The sequence below is a fragment of the Ctenopharyngodon idella genome, chromosome 4, assembly GCF_019924925.1.
Source record: "Ctenopharyngodon idella isolate HZGC_01 chromosome 4, HZGC01, whole genome shotgun sequence".
Lineage (NCBI taxonomy): Eukaryota > Metazoa > Chordata > Actinopteri > Cypriniformes > Xenocyprididae > Ctenopharyngodon > Ctenopharyngodon idella.
The window spans coordinates 26,834,143-26,853,147 of record NC_067223.1 but is presented as its reverse complement, the minus strand read 5'-3'; the positions used below and the strand labels follow the sequence as shown (position 1 = coordinate 26,853,147).

Sequence of the window (19,005 nt, the reverse complement as noted above, 5' to 3'; positions counted from 1 at the left end):
TCAACTTATATTATCCCAGATGTATCCAATGTTTAACCAGAGAGATGAGCGATTTTAACCAGGACACGGACTGTGTCTGTGCATCGTCTGTTAATGATGTCATATCCGCCTCACCCTTGATTTCCAGTTTTACAGAAATGTTACTTCTGTATCTGAACAAATAAAAGTGCTGTCATAAAACCGAGAGTCTGTTTCGATTTAATGATCAGAAATGGTTCTATGCTACATGACAAATGAAAATCAACACGACAATTGTAAATGAAATAATTTTAAAAGTGCAATTTATTAATATAGAATTTTATCCCAAATAAATTAGGAAAATAAAGTGATTGGAAAATAAAGCTTCTTTAACTTCTTCTGCGTACCCTCTCTTTTCCACTTAGACTGCCGTTACACCTTTTCCATTAGGGGACAATATTTGCCCTCTTAAATCGATTTTTCCAGTGCATTTATTTTACCTTTATAAATACTTTTATAAAATAAATAATGCTTTAAATTAAAAAAAAAATAAAAAATTAATAAATACAATCAATGATGATAAAAACAAAGTGATACTTTTAAATATTGCATTGAAACCAAAAAAACACTGACGGTAAGTCAGTGTTTTTATGAGTGAATCATCGAATCATTCATTCTTTCAGTATCAAAGCAAGTGGCTGTATTTATGAATGAATCATTGAATCACTGACGATTTGTTCACGAAACACAGCTTGTGTGCTGCAGTTCTGCTGTGGCTTTCGTTGCAAAGTACTGACAATACTGTTTAAAATGTAAGCTACATCACTTAATATTACCCTATCGTTTGTTGAACTGTTGTATAAAATCAATGTCACATTTGAAATCGTGTGGATATTAGTGAAACATTGCATTCTTGCTGTCTGGAGGACATCTCAGCATGGATGAAAGAACATCACCTGCAGCTTAACTTGGCAAAGACTGAGCTTCTCGTCTTCCCTGCCAATCCGACTCAACAGCACAATTTCACCATCCAGCTAGGTACATCATCGATTACCCCATCAAGGTTGGCCAGAAATCTAGGAGTAATCTTTGATGACCAACTGACCTTCAAAGAACACATTGCAAAGACAGCTCAGTCATGCAGGTTTGCACTAAACAACACCAGGAAGATCAGGTTTTTTCTAACAGAACATGCAACACAACTTCTCTTCCAGGCCCTGGTAATTTCGAGGCTTGATTAATAGCATTTCCTACAACACTGCATACAAGTTTTAGAAATTAAGGTAATGAAGGAACCGGACGCACTTTTCAGTTTTGCAGTACAAGTGTAGTTTAGAATGCAGTAGTAAAGGTGTTGCCTTGATTCTCAATAACTTGTGTTCTTTGAGTGACTGTCTGAGACTGACATCTAGTGGACGTTTTATGATCTGTGACTTTACAGACTTGCAGATAAACTGTTTTGCACATGTCATGCAAACACACAAACAGGAAATTCTTCAGGGAAAGTGAAACTGAAGTGCAGTTGAGCTGTTGTGTGTTTGTGTCTCTGTATTCATGCAGTAAAATGGCAGAAGCCAGAATTTCTCAGGATGAGTTCATGTGTCCAGTTTGTCTGGATCTCCTGAAGGATCCAGTGACCACTTCCTGTGGACACAGTTACTGTAAGATCTGTATTACAGGCTGCTGGGATCAGGAGGATCAGGAGAGAGTCTACAGCTGCCCTCAGTGCAGACAGACCTTCAGTCCAAGACCTGCTTTAGCTAAAAACACCATGCTGGCTGAAGTGGTGGAGAAACTGAAGAAGACTAAACTTCCTGCTGACTGTTACGCTGGAGCTGGAGATGTGCAGTGTGACGTCTGTACTGGAAGAAAACATAAAGCCGTCAAGTCCTGTTTGGGGTGTCTGGAGTCTTACTGTCAGACTCATTTTGAACGTCATGAGGAATTTCACTCACGTAAGCCACATAAAGTGACTGAAGCCACTGAACGACTGCAGGAGATGATCTGCCAGAAACACGACAAGATCCTTGAGGTTTTCTGCCGCACTGACCAGAAGTGTATATGCCTGCTTTGTACGATGGATGAACATAAAAACCACGACACTGTATCAGCTGCAGCACAGAGGACAGAGAAACAGGTATGAACTATAAACTAGACACTGATGAAATAATGCTGACACTATTTATATTGGCACCCATATGATCAGGTAACATCATTCACACTGCAGCCGTCAGCAGAAGTGAACAGTAGCTGGAAGTGGACTTTCACTGATAAGTTCAAAGTTGAGCACAAATATGCTTAACAGAAAATCAGTCACCTAACTTCATCACTAACAGTTCAAAGGCGCCGTAAACTTTGATCAACACAAACTTTTGTATAACAGGCTTCGATGGAGCAACATAAAATAGTGGAAAATATTCACCTGTTGTTTGAAAAAAATATATCTCAAGAATATAGGTCAAGAATAATGCAAGTTGAACGCAGCGACAGACACGCAAAAAACGTTCTGTTCAGTAAATCTGACTTAGTCCATGTGAACTCAGTCATTTATAGCTTCACTTCAGGCTTTGGCTTCTGTTCTCTGTAGACTAGTCGGTTTTTGATGGAAATGTGATGCCCGTCTTCATGCAAATTAGAATGACTGATTCTCCATCAACATTTTATAACCGATGGTAGATATTAGTTATTAACAGAAATAATCAATATATATTGATCCAGTAATCCATTTTTTTTTTTTTGGTCACATAGAGCTACAGCTCTGTTACGCAGCAGAAACACTGTCAGTGTGAAGCTCTACATCTGTGTCAGTTTCACTTTTATGATACTTATGCTTGCAGAGTGAAACAGGCCTTATGCTTCATGTGAATTCATATACAGTGGTGGAAACTGATCAATTATCCCTTCAGGAGTTTGAACCTACAGCCATTGGTTACCAATTCTACTGTTACTGGATTCAGTTGTTCACATGATGATATAGTGACAGCAGTATAATGTGACATTTGCTGTTATTGGTTTGTGCTGCAGAAGCAGCTGAAGGAGACACAGAGGTCGTTCCAGCAGAGGATCCAGCAGAGAGAGAAAGATCTTCAGCAGCTGAGAGAGGCTGTGGAGTCTCATAAGGTGAGTCTGGAGAAGAAGAGAAGTTTGAGAAGTCTCAGTCAGGACTCACTGAAGCCACTGTGTGATTGTGATGTGTGTCCTAACAGCGCTCTGCACAGACAGCAGTGGAGGACACTGAGAGGATCTTCACTGAGCTCATCCGCTCCATTGAGAGAAGCTGCTCTGAGGCCACACAGCGGATCAGAGATCAGGAAAAGACTGCAGTGAGTCGAGCTGAAGGACGACTGGAGCGACTGGAGCAGGAGATCAATGATCTGAGGAGGAGAGACGCTGAGCTGGAGCAGCTTTCACACACACAGGATCACATCCATTTCCTGCAGGTAACAGAGATCTAGAAGAACAGGATCATAGTGGACTTGAGCAAGAGACTCACAAACATTTCACGAGAGCAGAATGAGCCGCTGACTGAAGTGTTGAGTTTTGAGTAATGTTCACCAAAATTGCTTCAGGTGATCTTTAAGCCAAATGAAATGGATTCGCATTTTCAAAATTGTTTGACTGTTCCCTTGAGGATCTCCTTCTAGATCGCATGGTGCACTACCCAGATGTCTCCCTGTGTGCCTTATATCACGCCGGCCTCAAAGATCAGACAAAGGCGTGCATGCCTTGGAATGGCTCCAAGGGGAATTCAGCTGTGGTTCCCCCATTCACAGTAGGTAAAGAGGAGGAGGATCCCAAATACAGTGGTCCCAGAGCTAGCACTCATTGACCTACATACCCTGGAATGGACTCCTGCTTATGCTCCCACCCTTAAGGCATCCTTCTCCACCGGTCCCACCAGGCCTTGTGGACTCTCTAGGTTAAGAATAGTTTCCTGGCCCTCCTTCCTCTGCTAGTTCTGCCCAGCCTTTTGGCTCTTTCATCTTTGCTGGTTCTGTCCAGCCTCCAAGCTCCTTTGTCCCAAACAAGGAGGCCATCCAAAGCACTGTCGTCCTTGCAGGTTCCATCCAGCGCCTTGGTTCCTCCCATTCCGCTGGCTCCACCCAGCTTCCCGAGTCTGCCTCAAGCTTCCTGGTCTTCAGCTCGGCCGAGGTGTTTAGATTTCTCAGCTCCACCCTGGGCCTCCGAGCCCAATACTACACCTTGGTCTGTCAACCCATCCAGGCTCCACCATGGTTCATCATCCCTCAGATTCCACTGGGCTCCTTCGTCCCTCCAGCTCCACCTTGGTCAGGTATTACCCTGATTTCACTACGCACTTCTGGACCTCAGGCTGCACCTCTTCCCTCCACCCCTTTGGCTCCACAGGGCTCCTGCTTCCCTCTGGTTCCTCCTCCATCCTTGCTCCCACCGGATCTGCCTCTGTCTTCCAAGCCCCCAGTTCCACCTCAGTTCCAAGAGCCTGTGGCTCTGCCTTGGCCCTCCAGATCAGTGTTGTTGCCCTGGGTCTTCATACTTCGACTTTGTTTGGGTCTTCACCTCTCCCAGCTCCGCCTCGGTCGGTCTGTCCGCTGGTTCCGCCCAGACCCAACGCAGAGGCTCCACCCTGGCACCTCCACCTTGGGCTCTTCCATGGTCAGCTCCTACACCACTGGTGCCACTGTGAACCTCAAGGGTTCTGGTTCCCTTACCACCACATTGATGTATTTTTTGTTTACACCACATTTGGGTGGCTAGGAGTCAAAGGACCTTGGAGTCAAGATGTGGCTGATGGGTCAACAGACTGAGGTGGAGTCATGGAATCCGTAAAAAAAAAAAAAGTTTGGTTTCTGTTCCTGTGTTTAGTACCTGTGTCATATGCTGCAATTAAATCCTCATCTCGTACCCTACCTTTAAATGTTCTTAGCACATGGTGATTTTTTGTTAAAAATGCAGTGTCATTAGGTTACTGTGTTAACGGGGGCATTGAAGTGCTCACTGGAGCCTTCTCCAGATAGAAACAGCCCTGAATGTCAACACCATCGATGTGTTTGATCTGTTACATTTATGTTGTTGGCAGATGTCTGATCATCAAAATGATTTCCTGGAACGTTCACATATAGTGTAAATGACAAATGCTAGAACTTGTAGCTCTAATGACATAACGAATATGAGAAGAAGTGCTGGATTGAGGAGAGTTACTAAAGATCAACAAGAGCTGCTCAAATCTGACAGTAGTGCAGGTTATTGGCTGAAGTGTGGAGGTGATGAGCTTTGATTTCTGTTTTCTGTAGAGTTTCCAGTCTCTCTCAGCTCCTCCTGAATCTACAGATGTAAATGACGATTCCTTCAGTTCTCTCTCCTCTTTTGATGTGAGAGAATCTGTCCTTCAGCTGAGAGACAAACTGGAGGATTTCTGCAAAGAGGAGCTGAAGAAGATCTCTGTCAGAGGTAAAGTCCTGGAGATTCATCTGCTCTCAGAAATGTAGATCATCATATTAGAAATGTCTTAGGAATGGATGCAGGGATCATTTTCTCTTGACATGATAATCACACTGTTCATGTCTGTTGATTTCCACAGTCACTTTCACCAACATTGTTCCCAGGACCAGGAACAACTTCCTACAATGTAAGTCACTAAGAAAACAAGCAGAAAAACTCACTGAGTGTGTTCATGTTCTTCCTGTAGAAGGAGAAAGAAAACATGACAGAAGAGTTTTATAGTTGATCATGTAAATGATTAGCACAGGATATCTGGTAAACTGTACTGAGACACTGATGATATATTGAACATGAAGAGTTCAGATACACTGAAAAAAATTATAACACTAATTCAACCTGAAAAATTTGAGGTAATAACTTGCACAAAGTATTTTTTTAACTTGAGTACCCATAAATCAGTAAATTTGGTTGAACTTTTAATTTCCTTGCCAAGGTAAATAATTTTTTAAACAGTTAAAGCAAAGTTTTTTTTCAGATTGAACAGACAAAATATTTTTTTGAAATGATTCTGTACACTTAAAAATAGTTTGTTCAATGAACTTAACTAACTGTGTGGAAAAGTTGTCCCTAATTTATTTCTGTACAAGAAGACTAAAACAAGTTCATTTAAACAAATAATGTTTTGTTGAACCAACTTAATAGTTTTATGATTGTTTTGAAGTTGGTCAAAACGGTCCCGGTTCACACAAATCTGGGAAATCATTAAAAATGCTGTATTCTGCTGCCAGGCCAGTAATTGGCGATATCACTGTAAAGAAACTCTACGTGCCTAGACTGAACACATAATACACTTTTTTTTTTTCGCAAATTTGTTTACATGGAGACGATAACAGTATTGTTTTCAAAAACCTGCATTATCAGGTCTCAAAAATGCTGTTGTTATGTAAATGAAGAGCCTAAATGCTTAAAAAGTTTTCCATTTCTAGTTGAAAACGGCGTTGTGTAAACGCCCCTCAGTACTGGCATGAGCACAGTTATTGCTCATTGAGTGAAGCGACACACGTTTGTCATGTCGCTTCTCACAGCCTGAACACAAACACTCTTCTGAACAAAAAGTAACATAACAGAAACTCTTTACATGTCAAACATACAGAACATTAAACACTGACACATCTTTCCCTCAAAAACACATAAAATAACACTTCATTTCAGCATTTACTCTCCCGATCCAGACCTATACAACGCATAATTGTAAGTTAATTCAACACAAATTATTCAGGTACTTCCAACACAAATGGATTAAGTAAACTTCAGTTTAAGTGGATTTTACACATAATTAAGTACAAAATACATTAAAGACAAAATATTCAGTAAATATGTGGTTTTAACTCATTTTAATTAAGTAAATTTAACAAGCAGAAAAAAATCATTTTACAGTGTACATTAAAAGATTAGACAGATTCATAATTCCTGATGTTTTATCTCCATCAGATTCCCATCAGCTCACTCTGGATCTGAACACAGTGAACAAATGGCTCCATCTGTCCGAGGGGAACAGAGTGATTACTAACACTTTTCCAGAGCCTCAGTCATATCCTGGTCATCCAGACAGATTTGATGGATATTTTCAAGTGTTGTGTAGAGAGAGTGTGAGTGCTCGACACTGTTACTGGGAGATTGAGTGGAGTGGGCGTGAAGTGTCTATATCAGTGTCATATAAGAGCATCAGCAGGAAGGGTAAAGAGAGTTGGTTTGGACATAATGATCAGTCCTGGAGTTTGATCTGCACTCCTGACAGTTACTTATACAGACACAATAACACAGAAACTGAACTCACCGTAAAGGCCATCAGCAGTAGAATAGGAGTGTATGTGGATCACAGAGCAGGAACTCTGTCCTTCTACAGCGTCTCTGGAGACACAATGATCCTCATCCACACAGTCCAGACCACATTCACTCAACCGCTCTATCCTGGGTTTAATGTTGAAAGTAGATCATCAGTGAAACTGCGTTGATGAATCAGAATAGACTGTAGAGTGATTCTACCCATAATGCTTTGAGCACCTGTTAATTCAGAAGCATACACTCAAGTGAAACAGCTGTAAATGTGAGATTTTATTAGCAAATCTTTAGTCATCCACTAGAGGAGGCAATTTGACTATTCTCCCAGATAATCGTTGGTTACAGCAGATTTGGCGCTACTGAATTTGAGCAAAAACAACTAAACAAAATCGACTGGTGGTTTGTAAAAATCAAAAATACCAGAGATGATAAAAAACTAAGGTTAAACTGAATGAAAAACAAGCTCAGCCGTCACTCTAAAGTCAGTAAGCCATTTATATTTTTAATGTTTCAGTTTTTAACTAATACCCGTCTACACCGGACGCGAGCAGCACGATGAAACACACATAACCCCGGACAGTAAACTGGCGAGTGAAATTAGATAAACATGGGGGGTGCGTGTCCTAAAAGGTTGAAAATCCCTGCATTATTATACTTTTTGTATGTATTGTATTTATTTTTAATATTTTTAATTAAACTGCCCTGGTGAAAAAAAGTATGCTAAGTATACTTGCAGCCAGACTAATTATCAGTATACTTCAAGTATGTTAATGATTAGTTAACTTGAAGTGTGCTATTTTGTAATAAGTATATTTTAGTTGAAATTAAGTTGTATTAAAGCATCACTTTATGTATATTTAGTGTACTTTTGTGTGCTAAATTGGAACAACTTCAAGTATACTTAGTACACTTTAAGTATATGCCTGTGTAGGGACTAATTGCATGCTTGATTAGTGATATTAAAGTGCACTTTGTGTTATAAAGTATATTTTATTTGTATTATAAGTATATTTTATTTGTGTTATAAGTATACATTATTTGTGATTTAAGTACATTACAAATTAATTACGAGTGTCTTCCGAACACACAAATATACTATGAATATATTATTTTACAGGTAATAGTATATACTGTATGCTCAGTACCTTTGGCTTATTCCAAATACTAAAAATTACACACTTTGTAGTCAATACCAATATACTTTGTTATTACTTTTGTACAAAATATAGTAGTCAACATTTGAAGTGGATCAAAACCTTTCAAAGTTGTCCTAAAACCTTCTTCTTAGGACAACTTAGTTCTTACGACAACTTTGATGAACTTTTTTGATCCACTTAAAATGTTGACTACTGTACTTTGAATTACATAATCTCACACAATACAGTATTATAATCATGCTAACATTTAACTACAGTTTAATGAATTACTTATAAGACATTTTCCCAATGTTGAATGCATTTTTTTTTCAAGGCCATTAAAATAAATAAAATGTAACAACATCACTAATGAAGAGACATTATTCATTGACAAGTCCAATGTTTTTTTATTTAAGCTTCACATGGTTTCAGCAAAACTTACCATGTTTTTCATTAAAGAACACCGAGAAAAAAAGAAAAAACATTATTGGACCAATGGCCTTACTGACCCTCTATACACAAATACAAATTACACATTATATTCAATTTTCTGATGAGCTTCTCATTATTGTGTCTGATGGCCGCTTACACAGAGGCAGTGACCGCAGAAACTCGTGAAGAACAGCATCTGATAACAGAATATACAAAAGATATAAGGTCAGACAGCATGTTCAACTCTTTATTCACGTTTACAATAGTCTGTCTAAATCCTACATTGAACCAATACTATTGTTGAACAGTAAATGAGGATTAGCAGTAGGGAGCTGTATCAGTACGGTATGTCGATATTGTTTCCAGAACATAGTCAAGCATATACAGTATACGACTCTTTATGAATTAATATCGTACAGAATACGGGGCAACTTGACCAATCATATGAACGGGGCGTTTTGATGCTGCATACAAACATGTGCCATAAACCACCACACACAAACTCAACAAGAAAATTTCAAGCCGAAACCTCGTTCTCCGTTTGTTAAAGCAAAACTAAGCATCAACAGTTTTCATTTGTGAGACTGAGAAGAATAATTAGTGATCTGAAATAACTGGTAGACTACAATTCACCTGCAAATAGCAGGACTTTTTCTCTGGTTCTTTCCGGGATTGTGTTGGCCGTTTTATTCCTAGCCGGTTGTTGTCGCCATCAAGGCTGCGATGTATTGCACTTTCAGTGTTTTATTAAATAAATAATGCACTGCTACATTGTACTTCACCTGCAAGCCTTCTGTGAGTGAGTGAGGGGGATTCAGACGAGTACCATGACGTCAGCAGCTCTGATTGGCTGAAGGCAGTGAGCAACAAAATCTGATTGGTCACAGACCAAGTTGAAGAGACATTTGAATTCCAATAAGACTCAACCACTCAACTCATATTTTCTTGCATGTACGTGTGCTGCTGGTGTGTTGTTTAATGTAGATTTGTGTGTATGACTGTAACATGATTCTTTTTTGCCAGTGTAAACTTATTAAACATATTTACGCAAATTGTCTACACTGCATATAATTAAAAATGGGCTTTTAACGCATTAGTCATACATTTTAACACTTTCTGAAAGAAGTTAAATTAATTCCAAGCATGTATAAAAAAAACTTCAGAAAAAAATATAAAAATTATACTCAAATTTAACTTTAAATACACCACAACTTAAGGATATTAAATAAAGTATTTTTTTAAAAATACTTTGTGAATTTTTACAATGACTTTTTTGAGCATTCAGTTTAAAATATACCTAAAATATATTTTAAAGTAATGTTCAAATAAGTACACTTTTAAAAAATACACATAACATTCATTTTACATATTTTTTTCTAAAATATATTTTTTAGAAAATATACTGGATTACAATTATTTTAAAGTGTGTTAAAAGTTGTATTGTGAAAATATGTAAAAGTATGATGCTAATATACTTTATTGAAAAGGGAATATATTTGAAATACAAAAAAGTATACTTTTTTTTTACTAGGGTTTGGCATTTTGAAGCCAAAAATAATGCATCCATCCACAAAAAAAGCAACCCATATGGCTCCAGGGGGTTAATAAAGGCCTTCTGAAGCGAAGCGATGCATTTTTGTATATTTATAAATTCAAATAATGTCACAGATCAGCCAGGCTCCCTCACCAGCCAATCACAATGCACTCCCTCACCAGAGTACTGATCACACACGCCTGTCTTCAGTCAACACACTCATTACGCTGGCTACTTCAGCACATACCTCACCTCACTCCAGTGTCCAGTCTTGTTCACTTCTCCCTTGTCACTCCTACGTCTCCTGGTACTTACCTCCTGTGTTCCTCCAGCATGTTCTCCTTGTCTTCGTGCTCCAGTGTCTTTGTGTGAATACTTACCTTCTGTTAAGTGTGTGCATCCCTCCATCATCTGTCCATCCACGATCTCTAATACCTGTAAGACAAAGACTGAATCAGTATCATCATCATTGCTAAAGTATCATCGCTCTGTTTACTCACCTGCATTACTGTTTCTTCTCTGCTGTTGTTAATAAACTCTCATTAACGAGTGATCGCGAGGTCTTTGTGTGTATGAAGGTGACCGGTCCAGACATGCTACACATGCAAACACTAACTAACCAGATTACAACTCCATAGAAACTGCCTCACCATACTCTTACTAAACCCTCTAGATACTTTTGATATATGTCTATCTTTCTGAATGACTATCTGTTTTTGTTGTAAAACTTTCAAACTTTAAGCATTTAATAACAAGTCTTTGTCCAACCCAAAACCATAGTTTGCATCATCAAACTTTACTGTCTAGTCTTTCTTTTCATTTATAAAACAGAATCACATTATTGAAAGAATATGGCTAGAAGTCAACAACAGAGTGAACTTTCTGCTGAAAGGGCTACTCATCCTGTTAGTAGACCGGGAGGAGCTTGATATGCAGGAAAACCTCACACAATACTGTTTGTCAACTCTGACGTGTTAAGTTGCTCAAACTGGACTTGAATGAGTTGCAAGTGTAGTTTAATTGGTCTTGAAAAAAATCCCTAGATGTAAAAGGCGTATTTCATGTATAACTTTTTTGTGTTTCAGGCTGATACAGACAGTCTGTATTTAACTGACTCCGCAAATGTTGCTGTTTTCCATATGGAAAATGGAGATTTTTGCAGCTTGGGCCAACTGACAGAGGGCATTATGAGAATCATGGTGGTGAAACAGCTTTGAGTCAGTGTAGTTTTTCATTCTCTCAAAGGTCCTAAAGTTGACCAGTGGTGAACTTTACACCCACCTAGAGCTAGTACTCTGAACATACTCAAACTATTGATTGTTCTGGATTGAAGTTGCACTTTTTGTACAATACAGAAATGTGTTTCTTCAATAGATCCATACACATCTCCGAAATCAAAATAGACGCGTGGCCTCTAGTCGTGTAGTGGTGGTGCCCAGCGTTCTGGATAAAGTGAAGGTGTTGGCTGTGGGCAATGATGAATCTTGTCTTTATCAACATCCAATCAAATGAAATCTTGCACTCAGAGGGCATAACCGGTAAATAGAAAGTGTATGATTGTTGATATGATTCTTTTTTTGTTTGTGCAAAGAATATCTTTAATGATTTTCAAAAATCAAATAAATTAATTGAAGAAAAAATCTGAATCATGAGGACAAAAACACTAGGGGAAAATGAAAAAAGGGTGACTCAAAACTTTAGCAGCGCAACTGTAATTCTGAGAAACAAACGCAGGAAGACGTTTTCAGCAACAAAGGATGCCGTGTTTATAAAAAACAAGTTTTTAGCCTTTGATTTGATTTTTTTTTTTAGATTGTTTTATTCTTTTTTTTAACGGTTATATTTTTCTTTCAGGAAAAGCCACAGTAGGTATTATTGGCAAAGAGTCCATTGTTGCTGTACTGTTTACTGGAAAGTGCCTTTGTTGTTGTTTTAGGATCATCTTGTTGGAGGCCAGAAACTCCAGAAATATATTTCTGCAAGTTTGTGTGCATAATTTATAATGGGGGAAAAATAAAACCATAAATGTGGCTTAAAAGATTGATGCATTTTTTTTTTTTTTTTACTCTGAGTCAATATAACATGTAATGTGGCTAAATTCACTTAACATGTAATTTATCTCGGGGTGGCCAAACCATCGCCTATGCCTGTATTTGAACACTTTTAATGAAGATTACTTTTTTATTTTTGTAGTAAAGTATTACATTTTGCAAATTGTTACAACAAGTTCACAAGTAATATAAGAGTGTAATTTTTATACGAATTTAGTAATGAGATACTATGTGTTTGTAAATATGTTTTTATATTTTGAGTTTGTCATAGGGAAGCCATTGATAAAAATACAGGATACAATGTCATGGCCACACTCATTCATCATAGACTAGCATTTATAAACTGGAACTTGCTCCATATACTGAATATTTGAAAGGTTTTTTTTGTTTGTTTTTATCTCGAGAAACTCATCCAGAAGACGGCACAAACTACAGCTCAGACAGTCTTCAGAGCTTCAGAATAAAGACAGGTAAGCAAGAACAATCCTCAACTTTATCTGATAGCATTTAGGTTCATTTCAGCTTAGTTGAAATCTAATATGTTGATCTTTAAAGCTGGGAAAAGAACAGTCTGTTACAACACCCAGAACAAACAAGGAGTACCAGGAGTACTCTAACAGAACAGATTTTTAAAAACAATTCTTAGCAATCATCTGAAAAGGTCTGATAGCAAGACTGGATATAAATTATATGATGGTTCATTGACTGTGTTGATGTTCAGTGCTGTAGTGTAGAATGAATACATTTATTTATATTGATTCAAATACTGTACATTTGTGTGGTTCAAATACAGTCCGATAACCACGCTCAGTATGTGCGCACTAGCGATCGCATTTTCCCATAGAAAGACAGGTTAAATTAATTCTGTATGAATATGACAAATAGAGCAGGACTGTTGCGGTTCACATGGATGGAGATGCTGCTTTTAATCTCACAGGTGGAGTAAAACAACATAAAACTGAGGGATTCGATGAAGCCAGCAGAATAACTGAAAGTGAGTCACAAACCTATGCAGCAATGGACATAACATTTTTCATTAGTGGTGACAATTGTCCTTTTAAACTCACATTTTTACCTTTTTAAATGTATGTGTCATGTTTCATGTAAATTCTTAAATGTATTAAATTAATTCAGTTGGAATGATGACACTATAGGGCTGTTAATGATCAAATAAAATAAGTATTGATTATCAATAGAGCAAAAGCAGACAAAATATAAGCTGGACATTTGTGATTGTAGATTTCTGTATAACTGGACTGTGAACTATACAGTTATACATCCACTGCGTTCAGTGGATTCATATGCTGATACTGATGTACACTGTAGAAAAGAGGTAACCTGTCATTGTTACCTGATTTAACCCCTTAAAAACCGATTTGTTATGTATAAAGTGATGTATTTATGTTGCTTGAGTGATGTTAAATAATATTTTTGACATGAATAAAACCAATGATTTTAAATATTATTATATATTATTATTTTTGGAATCATGAATTCACACAATATTGAGATGAGAATTTGTCATGCTTGTTGCAATGCACAAGTGCTGTTAGGTTAAAACAGTGTTTTGAGCTAGTTTCCTTAAAATACTGAAGATTTTCAGCTGACTGAAATTCTTCAACACTGGCTGTCCTGAAATGTGAGTTGTTTTTCTGAGTAATGCAACTGCTTATACATTAGACACACTGCAGAGCTACAAAAATGTCAAAAACCAAACAGCTTTCTATATTTGTTGTTGTAAAACAAACAATGTCTGCACTAACCTCATGTAATGCTTCTTTCATAGAAAATTAGCTCTTACATTACTACATATTCAGTCTTATTAATGTTTATCACAATCACTAGCATCAGCGCTTGTGAAATTCCTAAAGTTTCTCTCTTTATTTCAAGACCCTGAAGAAAAATGTGGAGTGATATTTTTACCCTGGAATTCCTGAAAGAAGGGAGAGGCTTATCCGCAAAAATCAAGAGCTTCTAGATTGATGAAAAACAACTTCTGCGCCACCAACCAACTCATTGAGACCCTTAGGTTTGTCCTTCAGTCCGATTGCCGTGAACAAGAAAGCTACTGTGAAGGAGAACTGTGACTTAATCATTGAACGCATATATGAGATCCAGGCAGAAATGAAGATTGACACGCTGCTGAAGGAGAACCTGGAACCGACGCTGTATGAGAAACTGAAGAACATGTCTCTGTTCATGACTACCATGACTACCAAGTCTCAGAAGTTCTTCACAAACTTTGTCATGTTACAGGCTCTGTTTCCACTTGTGTAGTTGGTATGCTAATTGCAATTGGAACAATTCTGTCAGACATAACATCGGTGTTAGCTGGTACTGGAATGGGGTTTGCAGGCGCTTTTGTAGTTGGGTTGTTATTCTTGGGGATTGGTATGATTGTTGTGGCCTTTCTAGGAAGTACTGAGCGTGATCAACTTGAGAAGGCCCTGGAATAATAAAAGATATAATGATCACAGAAATTATATTACATTCTCTGTTTCATCAGTTCTCTCTCTAAGCATTAACAAAATATGGAACTCAAAATGTGGTCTTTCATCACAACACGTGGCAATAACATGAAAACGCAGTTGGTGAGCCCTAACCCTATCCATAACCCACCATCATACAGACTGCTCACAAACAACTCATACAGAAGCCAGTGTATGCTCTTAAAATGATGTATGCTCAGTGTACTTTAAAAAGTCTGCTTCCAACTCTGTCTGCAGTTTAAGCCCTTTATGAATCCAAAATTCCAACCGCAAAAGGCATTATTGCATTGCTTAAACCCAATGAGAAACAACCTTCTCACAGCAAAACTGCATACATTTCTGCACTTTACCACTGGGGCTGATGTTATTGATGTTGAGTTTACAGATCTCAGGGGTTTACGAAGGTGTCCAGTTGCACATACATGTGGTCCAGTGTTGCAGATACCCTGCACTTACAGTACCTACTCTGAATTTCGAAGAGAGTTTGTGAGTGTCTTAGATGCCAGCTACTTGAAAATGGATCTGTTGTTAAGCTGACAGTAGCTTGTAAGGTAAATTATGTGCTTGTCCAGCTAAACTACATTTTGAAAATGTTCTCCATGTATGGCAGTGGTAAAATAATCAGGCTTCTGTGTTCATTTGTGTTTTCTGGGACAAACTTAAAGACATCATGGGTCTTATAAGACATTTCAGTTCTGAAAAACCGTACATTGTAATACATTTCTTTTTGTTGGCCTTGTACATTTAAGTGTTACCTAAATATGAGTCCCAGACGTTCCTGTTACAGTCCCACTAGTGTTTTAATATGATCTGTTTAATACCAGTTGTGTTCTTATAAGGTTTTAAAATTTATTTGAACCAGAAATAGAAATGGCCTTACGTGTGCATTATACATTGGCAGAAGTAAAGACTTTAAAACAAAAGTGATTTAAAATCTACAATTTACAACATCATGTCCAAGTGTTGTAAAATATGGCTACATAACAACCGTAGAATTTAAATCACAGACTCCTACTCAAATACAACTTAAAATTCTATAAAAATGACTCAATTTATTAACTTACAACACAACTATATAGCTATATAATTGCTTAAAAAATGCCCTTTTAGGCTACATATTAGAAAAGTGTGAATTAGTGGAATATTCAGTGTTATGAAAATGTCCAGGTTACTACTGTAACCCCCATTCCCTGAAGGAGGGAACAGAGACGTTACGTTGATACTGACGTGATTGGGCTCCCAGGCGTCGAACGTGACTGACTGAATGGGATCTACAAATTTATGACAACCTTTTACTGTAATATGTAGCATTTATAGGCTATATAAATTTAACCTCAATAAAGGTTAGCCTGGCATGAATGCAGACCTTTTTACATCATCAGAGGGAACTGCTGAAGGAGTATCAAGAACCTGAGCATAATCTGCAACAACAGGAAATCAAAGCTTTTGAAAAATGTATGAAAGCAAGCCAAGAAGCCGAAGAACATAGGTTTCAAGCTTTGCAAGCTCAACGGCAGGCTACAAACAATATGTTCTTTCAGTTCACGGGTACTTCCACAAGTGCAGTGTGCCAGGATAAAACAAAAGGGCCACCACAGTCCTATCTCAACCCACCTCCAGGAGGCCCAGTGATGCCTACCTCTTCAGTGTCAGTTCCTCAACACATCCTGACACAGGTTCATCTGCAGCCTCAGCAGTCCATTTCACATGCGTGTCCTATGCCTCCAACAGGACACCAAACACTGCCCACTGCACCATCAGTACACCAGCAGCCCCTATGTTCAACAGTTGTTCAGCATCAGTTAACCAGCATCAGTGCGCCGATTTCTCTCTGCATTCTGAACTGGTGTGCTAGTCTCATCGACAATAAACACAAGCTCTTATCAGCTCCATCCAGCGCACCCAGGTGAAAAAAATTACACTTCCATAATGTACTTTAAGTGCTCTATTTTCGTGCACTAATTTTGTACTTAATATTCTAAAAATTCTTCTTTAGTAACTACTTCTTAAGAATAATTTTAAGAACATCTAAGTGTACTCAACTGTGCTATTTTGAGACACCGTGAATATGAGCTATAATGTGCTTTTACTATCTCTGTATTAAAAAAATGTATTGAGTTACCACTTGTAGTACACTATGGGTTCAAGTCATCATCTCATGGTGCAATCAAGAAGGAAACTGCTCTGGTCATGTGACAATTTGCACTAACCATGTGACACCACATATTTAATTGAGACTCTTTATTTTTTCCATATTTGCAGGAAATGCACTAAAACACCAGTCAGAAACATTTTTAGAGATTTATCAATGAAAATATTATTTACAGTCACTATTGTGACCAGTGGGATTAAATGGGTTTTAATGTAGAACAGATATATACAGGTGCTGGTCATATAATTAGAATATCATCAAAAAGTTGATTTATTTCACTAATTCCATTCAAAAAGTGAAACTTGTATATTATAATCATTCATTACACACAGACTGATATATTTCAAATGTTTATTTCTTTTAATTTTGATGATTATAACTGACAACTAAGGAAAATCCCAAATTTTTTTTAAATAAAGGTGACGTATTTTATTTATTTAGTTTAGGACTATTTTGAGTTTCATACATTTGCAAGAGTCTGGGCCCAGTGAAGTTTAATAACTGACAGAAAAGACATGTAAAGTGATGTAATAGTGTGAAACATACACAAATGATATATAAATGAATCCTGTAAAGTTATATACTGTGATTTATACATTGTTTTGAATACATTTTCACCAATTTAGTGAAAATTCAAGTAAAAGGGAAACAAATGATTATTTGAAAAATTGAGTCTTTATTTATTTATTCTTCTAAGTTGACATTCTATGAGTTTACTGTATTGTTTAATTTCATAAAGAAAATCAATAAATCAGTAAACGAACCCAGGGCACTCTAGATACAGGGACGTATAGAGTGCTACACAAATAACACCAAATAGGGCAGTACAGTTTGACACAGAGCGCTTGCTAAAGAGCAATAGCATCGTCACACGTCACGAGGTGACACAGCACCAATCAGGACTGGACTAGCTGCACATGTGCGTCAGACAAAAGTCATGCTGAAGCCATTCCCCAAAGTGTTGTCATACGGCGCAGCGCGAGTTCCCTCTAAAGGGAACTAGTCCGCCCCAAAGGCCTTTCCCATTTCTTTTGGCCTAATTACCAGCTCAGACAATATACCTTATGTTCATTGTCTTGTGTTAACGTTTCATGCTGGTGTTTATCCCTGGTGTTTATTAAATATAAGTGTTCATCGTCTTTCTGCGTCAAGCTTCTTATCTTGGATTATCTACTCAAGCCAGCTCAAAGCATTATGGGTAAAATCTCTCTACAGTCTATTCTGATTTATCAACACAGTTTCACTGATCCATAATAAAGCCTAAACCCAGGATAGAGCGGTTGAGTGAATGTGGTCTGGACTGTGTGGATGAGGTTCATTGTGTCAGAGACGCTGTAGAAGGACAGAGTTCCTGCACTGTGATCCACATACACTCCTATTCTACTGCTGATGATGGGCTTTACATGGAGTTCTGTCTGTATGTTATTGTGTATGAATGAGTATCTGGATGGAGTGCAGAACAAACTCCAGGACTGATCATTATATCCAAACACACACTCGTCACCCCCTCCCTTCCTGCTGATGCTCTTATATGACACTGATATATACACAGCACCAAACACACTCCTGCTCCACTCAATCTCCCAGTAACAGTGTCCACACACACTCTCTCTACACAACACCTGAGCATTAAACACATCAAATCTGTCTGGATGATCAGGATACGACTGCTCTGTAAGAGTGTTAGTAATCACTGTGTTCCCCTCAGACAGATGGAGGCGTTTATTCACTGTGTTCAGATCCAGAGTGAGCCGATGGGAATCTGATGGAGATAAAATACATCAGAATCAGTAATTATGAATCTGATCTTTTAATGTAGCTGAACTCTTCATGTTCAATATATCAGCAGTGTCTCAGAACAGTTTACCAGATATCCTGTACAAATCATCATTTACATGATCAACGATAAAACTCTTCTGTCATGTTTTCTTTCTCCTTCTACAGGAAGAACATGAACACACTGAGTGAGTTTTTCTGTTTGTTTTCTTAG

The 19,005-nt window shown here is 37.8% G+C and overlaps 2 protein-coding genes and 1 long non-coding RNA gene across 4 annotated transcripts in view; 1 reads left to right on the top strand and 2 right to left on the bottom strand.

The window, feature by feature from the left end:
• The first annotated feature begins 1,437 nt into the window (after positions 1 to 1,437).
• Positions 1,438 to 8,220, top strand: LOC127511108 (tripartite motif-containing protein 16-like). The gene is made up of 6 exons (XM_051891631.1): positions 1,438 to 2,095; positions 2,983 to 3,078; positions 3,165 to 3,398; positions 5,232 to 5,388; positions 5,519 to 5,566; positions 6,871 to 8,220. Exons 1-6 carry the CDS (start codon positions 1,523 to 1,525, stop codon positions 7,392 to 7,394), a joined length of 1,632 nt encoding a protein of 543 aa, XP_051747591.1. The 5' UTR covers positions 1,438 to 1,522; the 3' UTR covers positions 7,395 to 8,220.
• Positions 7,622 to 15,543, bottom strand: LOC127511317 (uncharacterized). Its single transcript, XR_007929999.1, has 2 exons — positions 10,824 to 15,543; positions 7,622 to 10,758 (listed from the first exon to the last, which is right to left on the bottom strand). It is a non-coding gene; the product is annotated as an uncharacterized LOC127511317 (long non-coding RNA).
• Positions 15,544 to 17,352: 1,809 nt separating this feature from the next.
• Positions 17,353 to 19,005, bottom strand: part of LOC127511082 (tripartite motif-containing protein 16-like) — a 93,305-nt gene continuing 91,652 nt past the window's right edge. For both annotated transcript variants that reach the window (XM_051891518.1, XM_051891517.1), the window contains exon 6: positions 17,353 to 18,777. In XM_051891518.1, the coding sequence (XP_051747478.1) occupies positions 18,245 to 18,777 (533 nt within the window). In that variant the 3' untranslated portion in view covers positions 17,353 to 18,244. The remainder of the gene's footprint in view (positions 18,778 to 19,005) is intronic.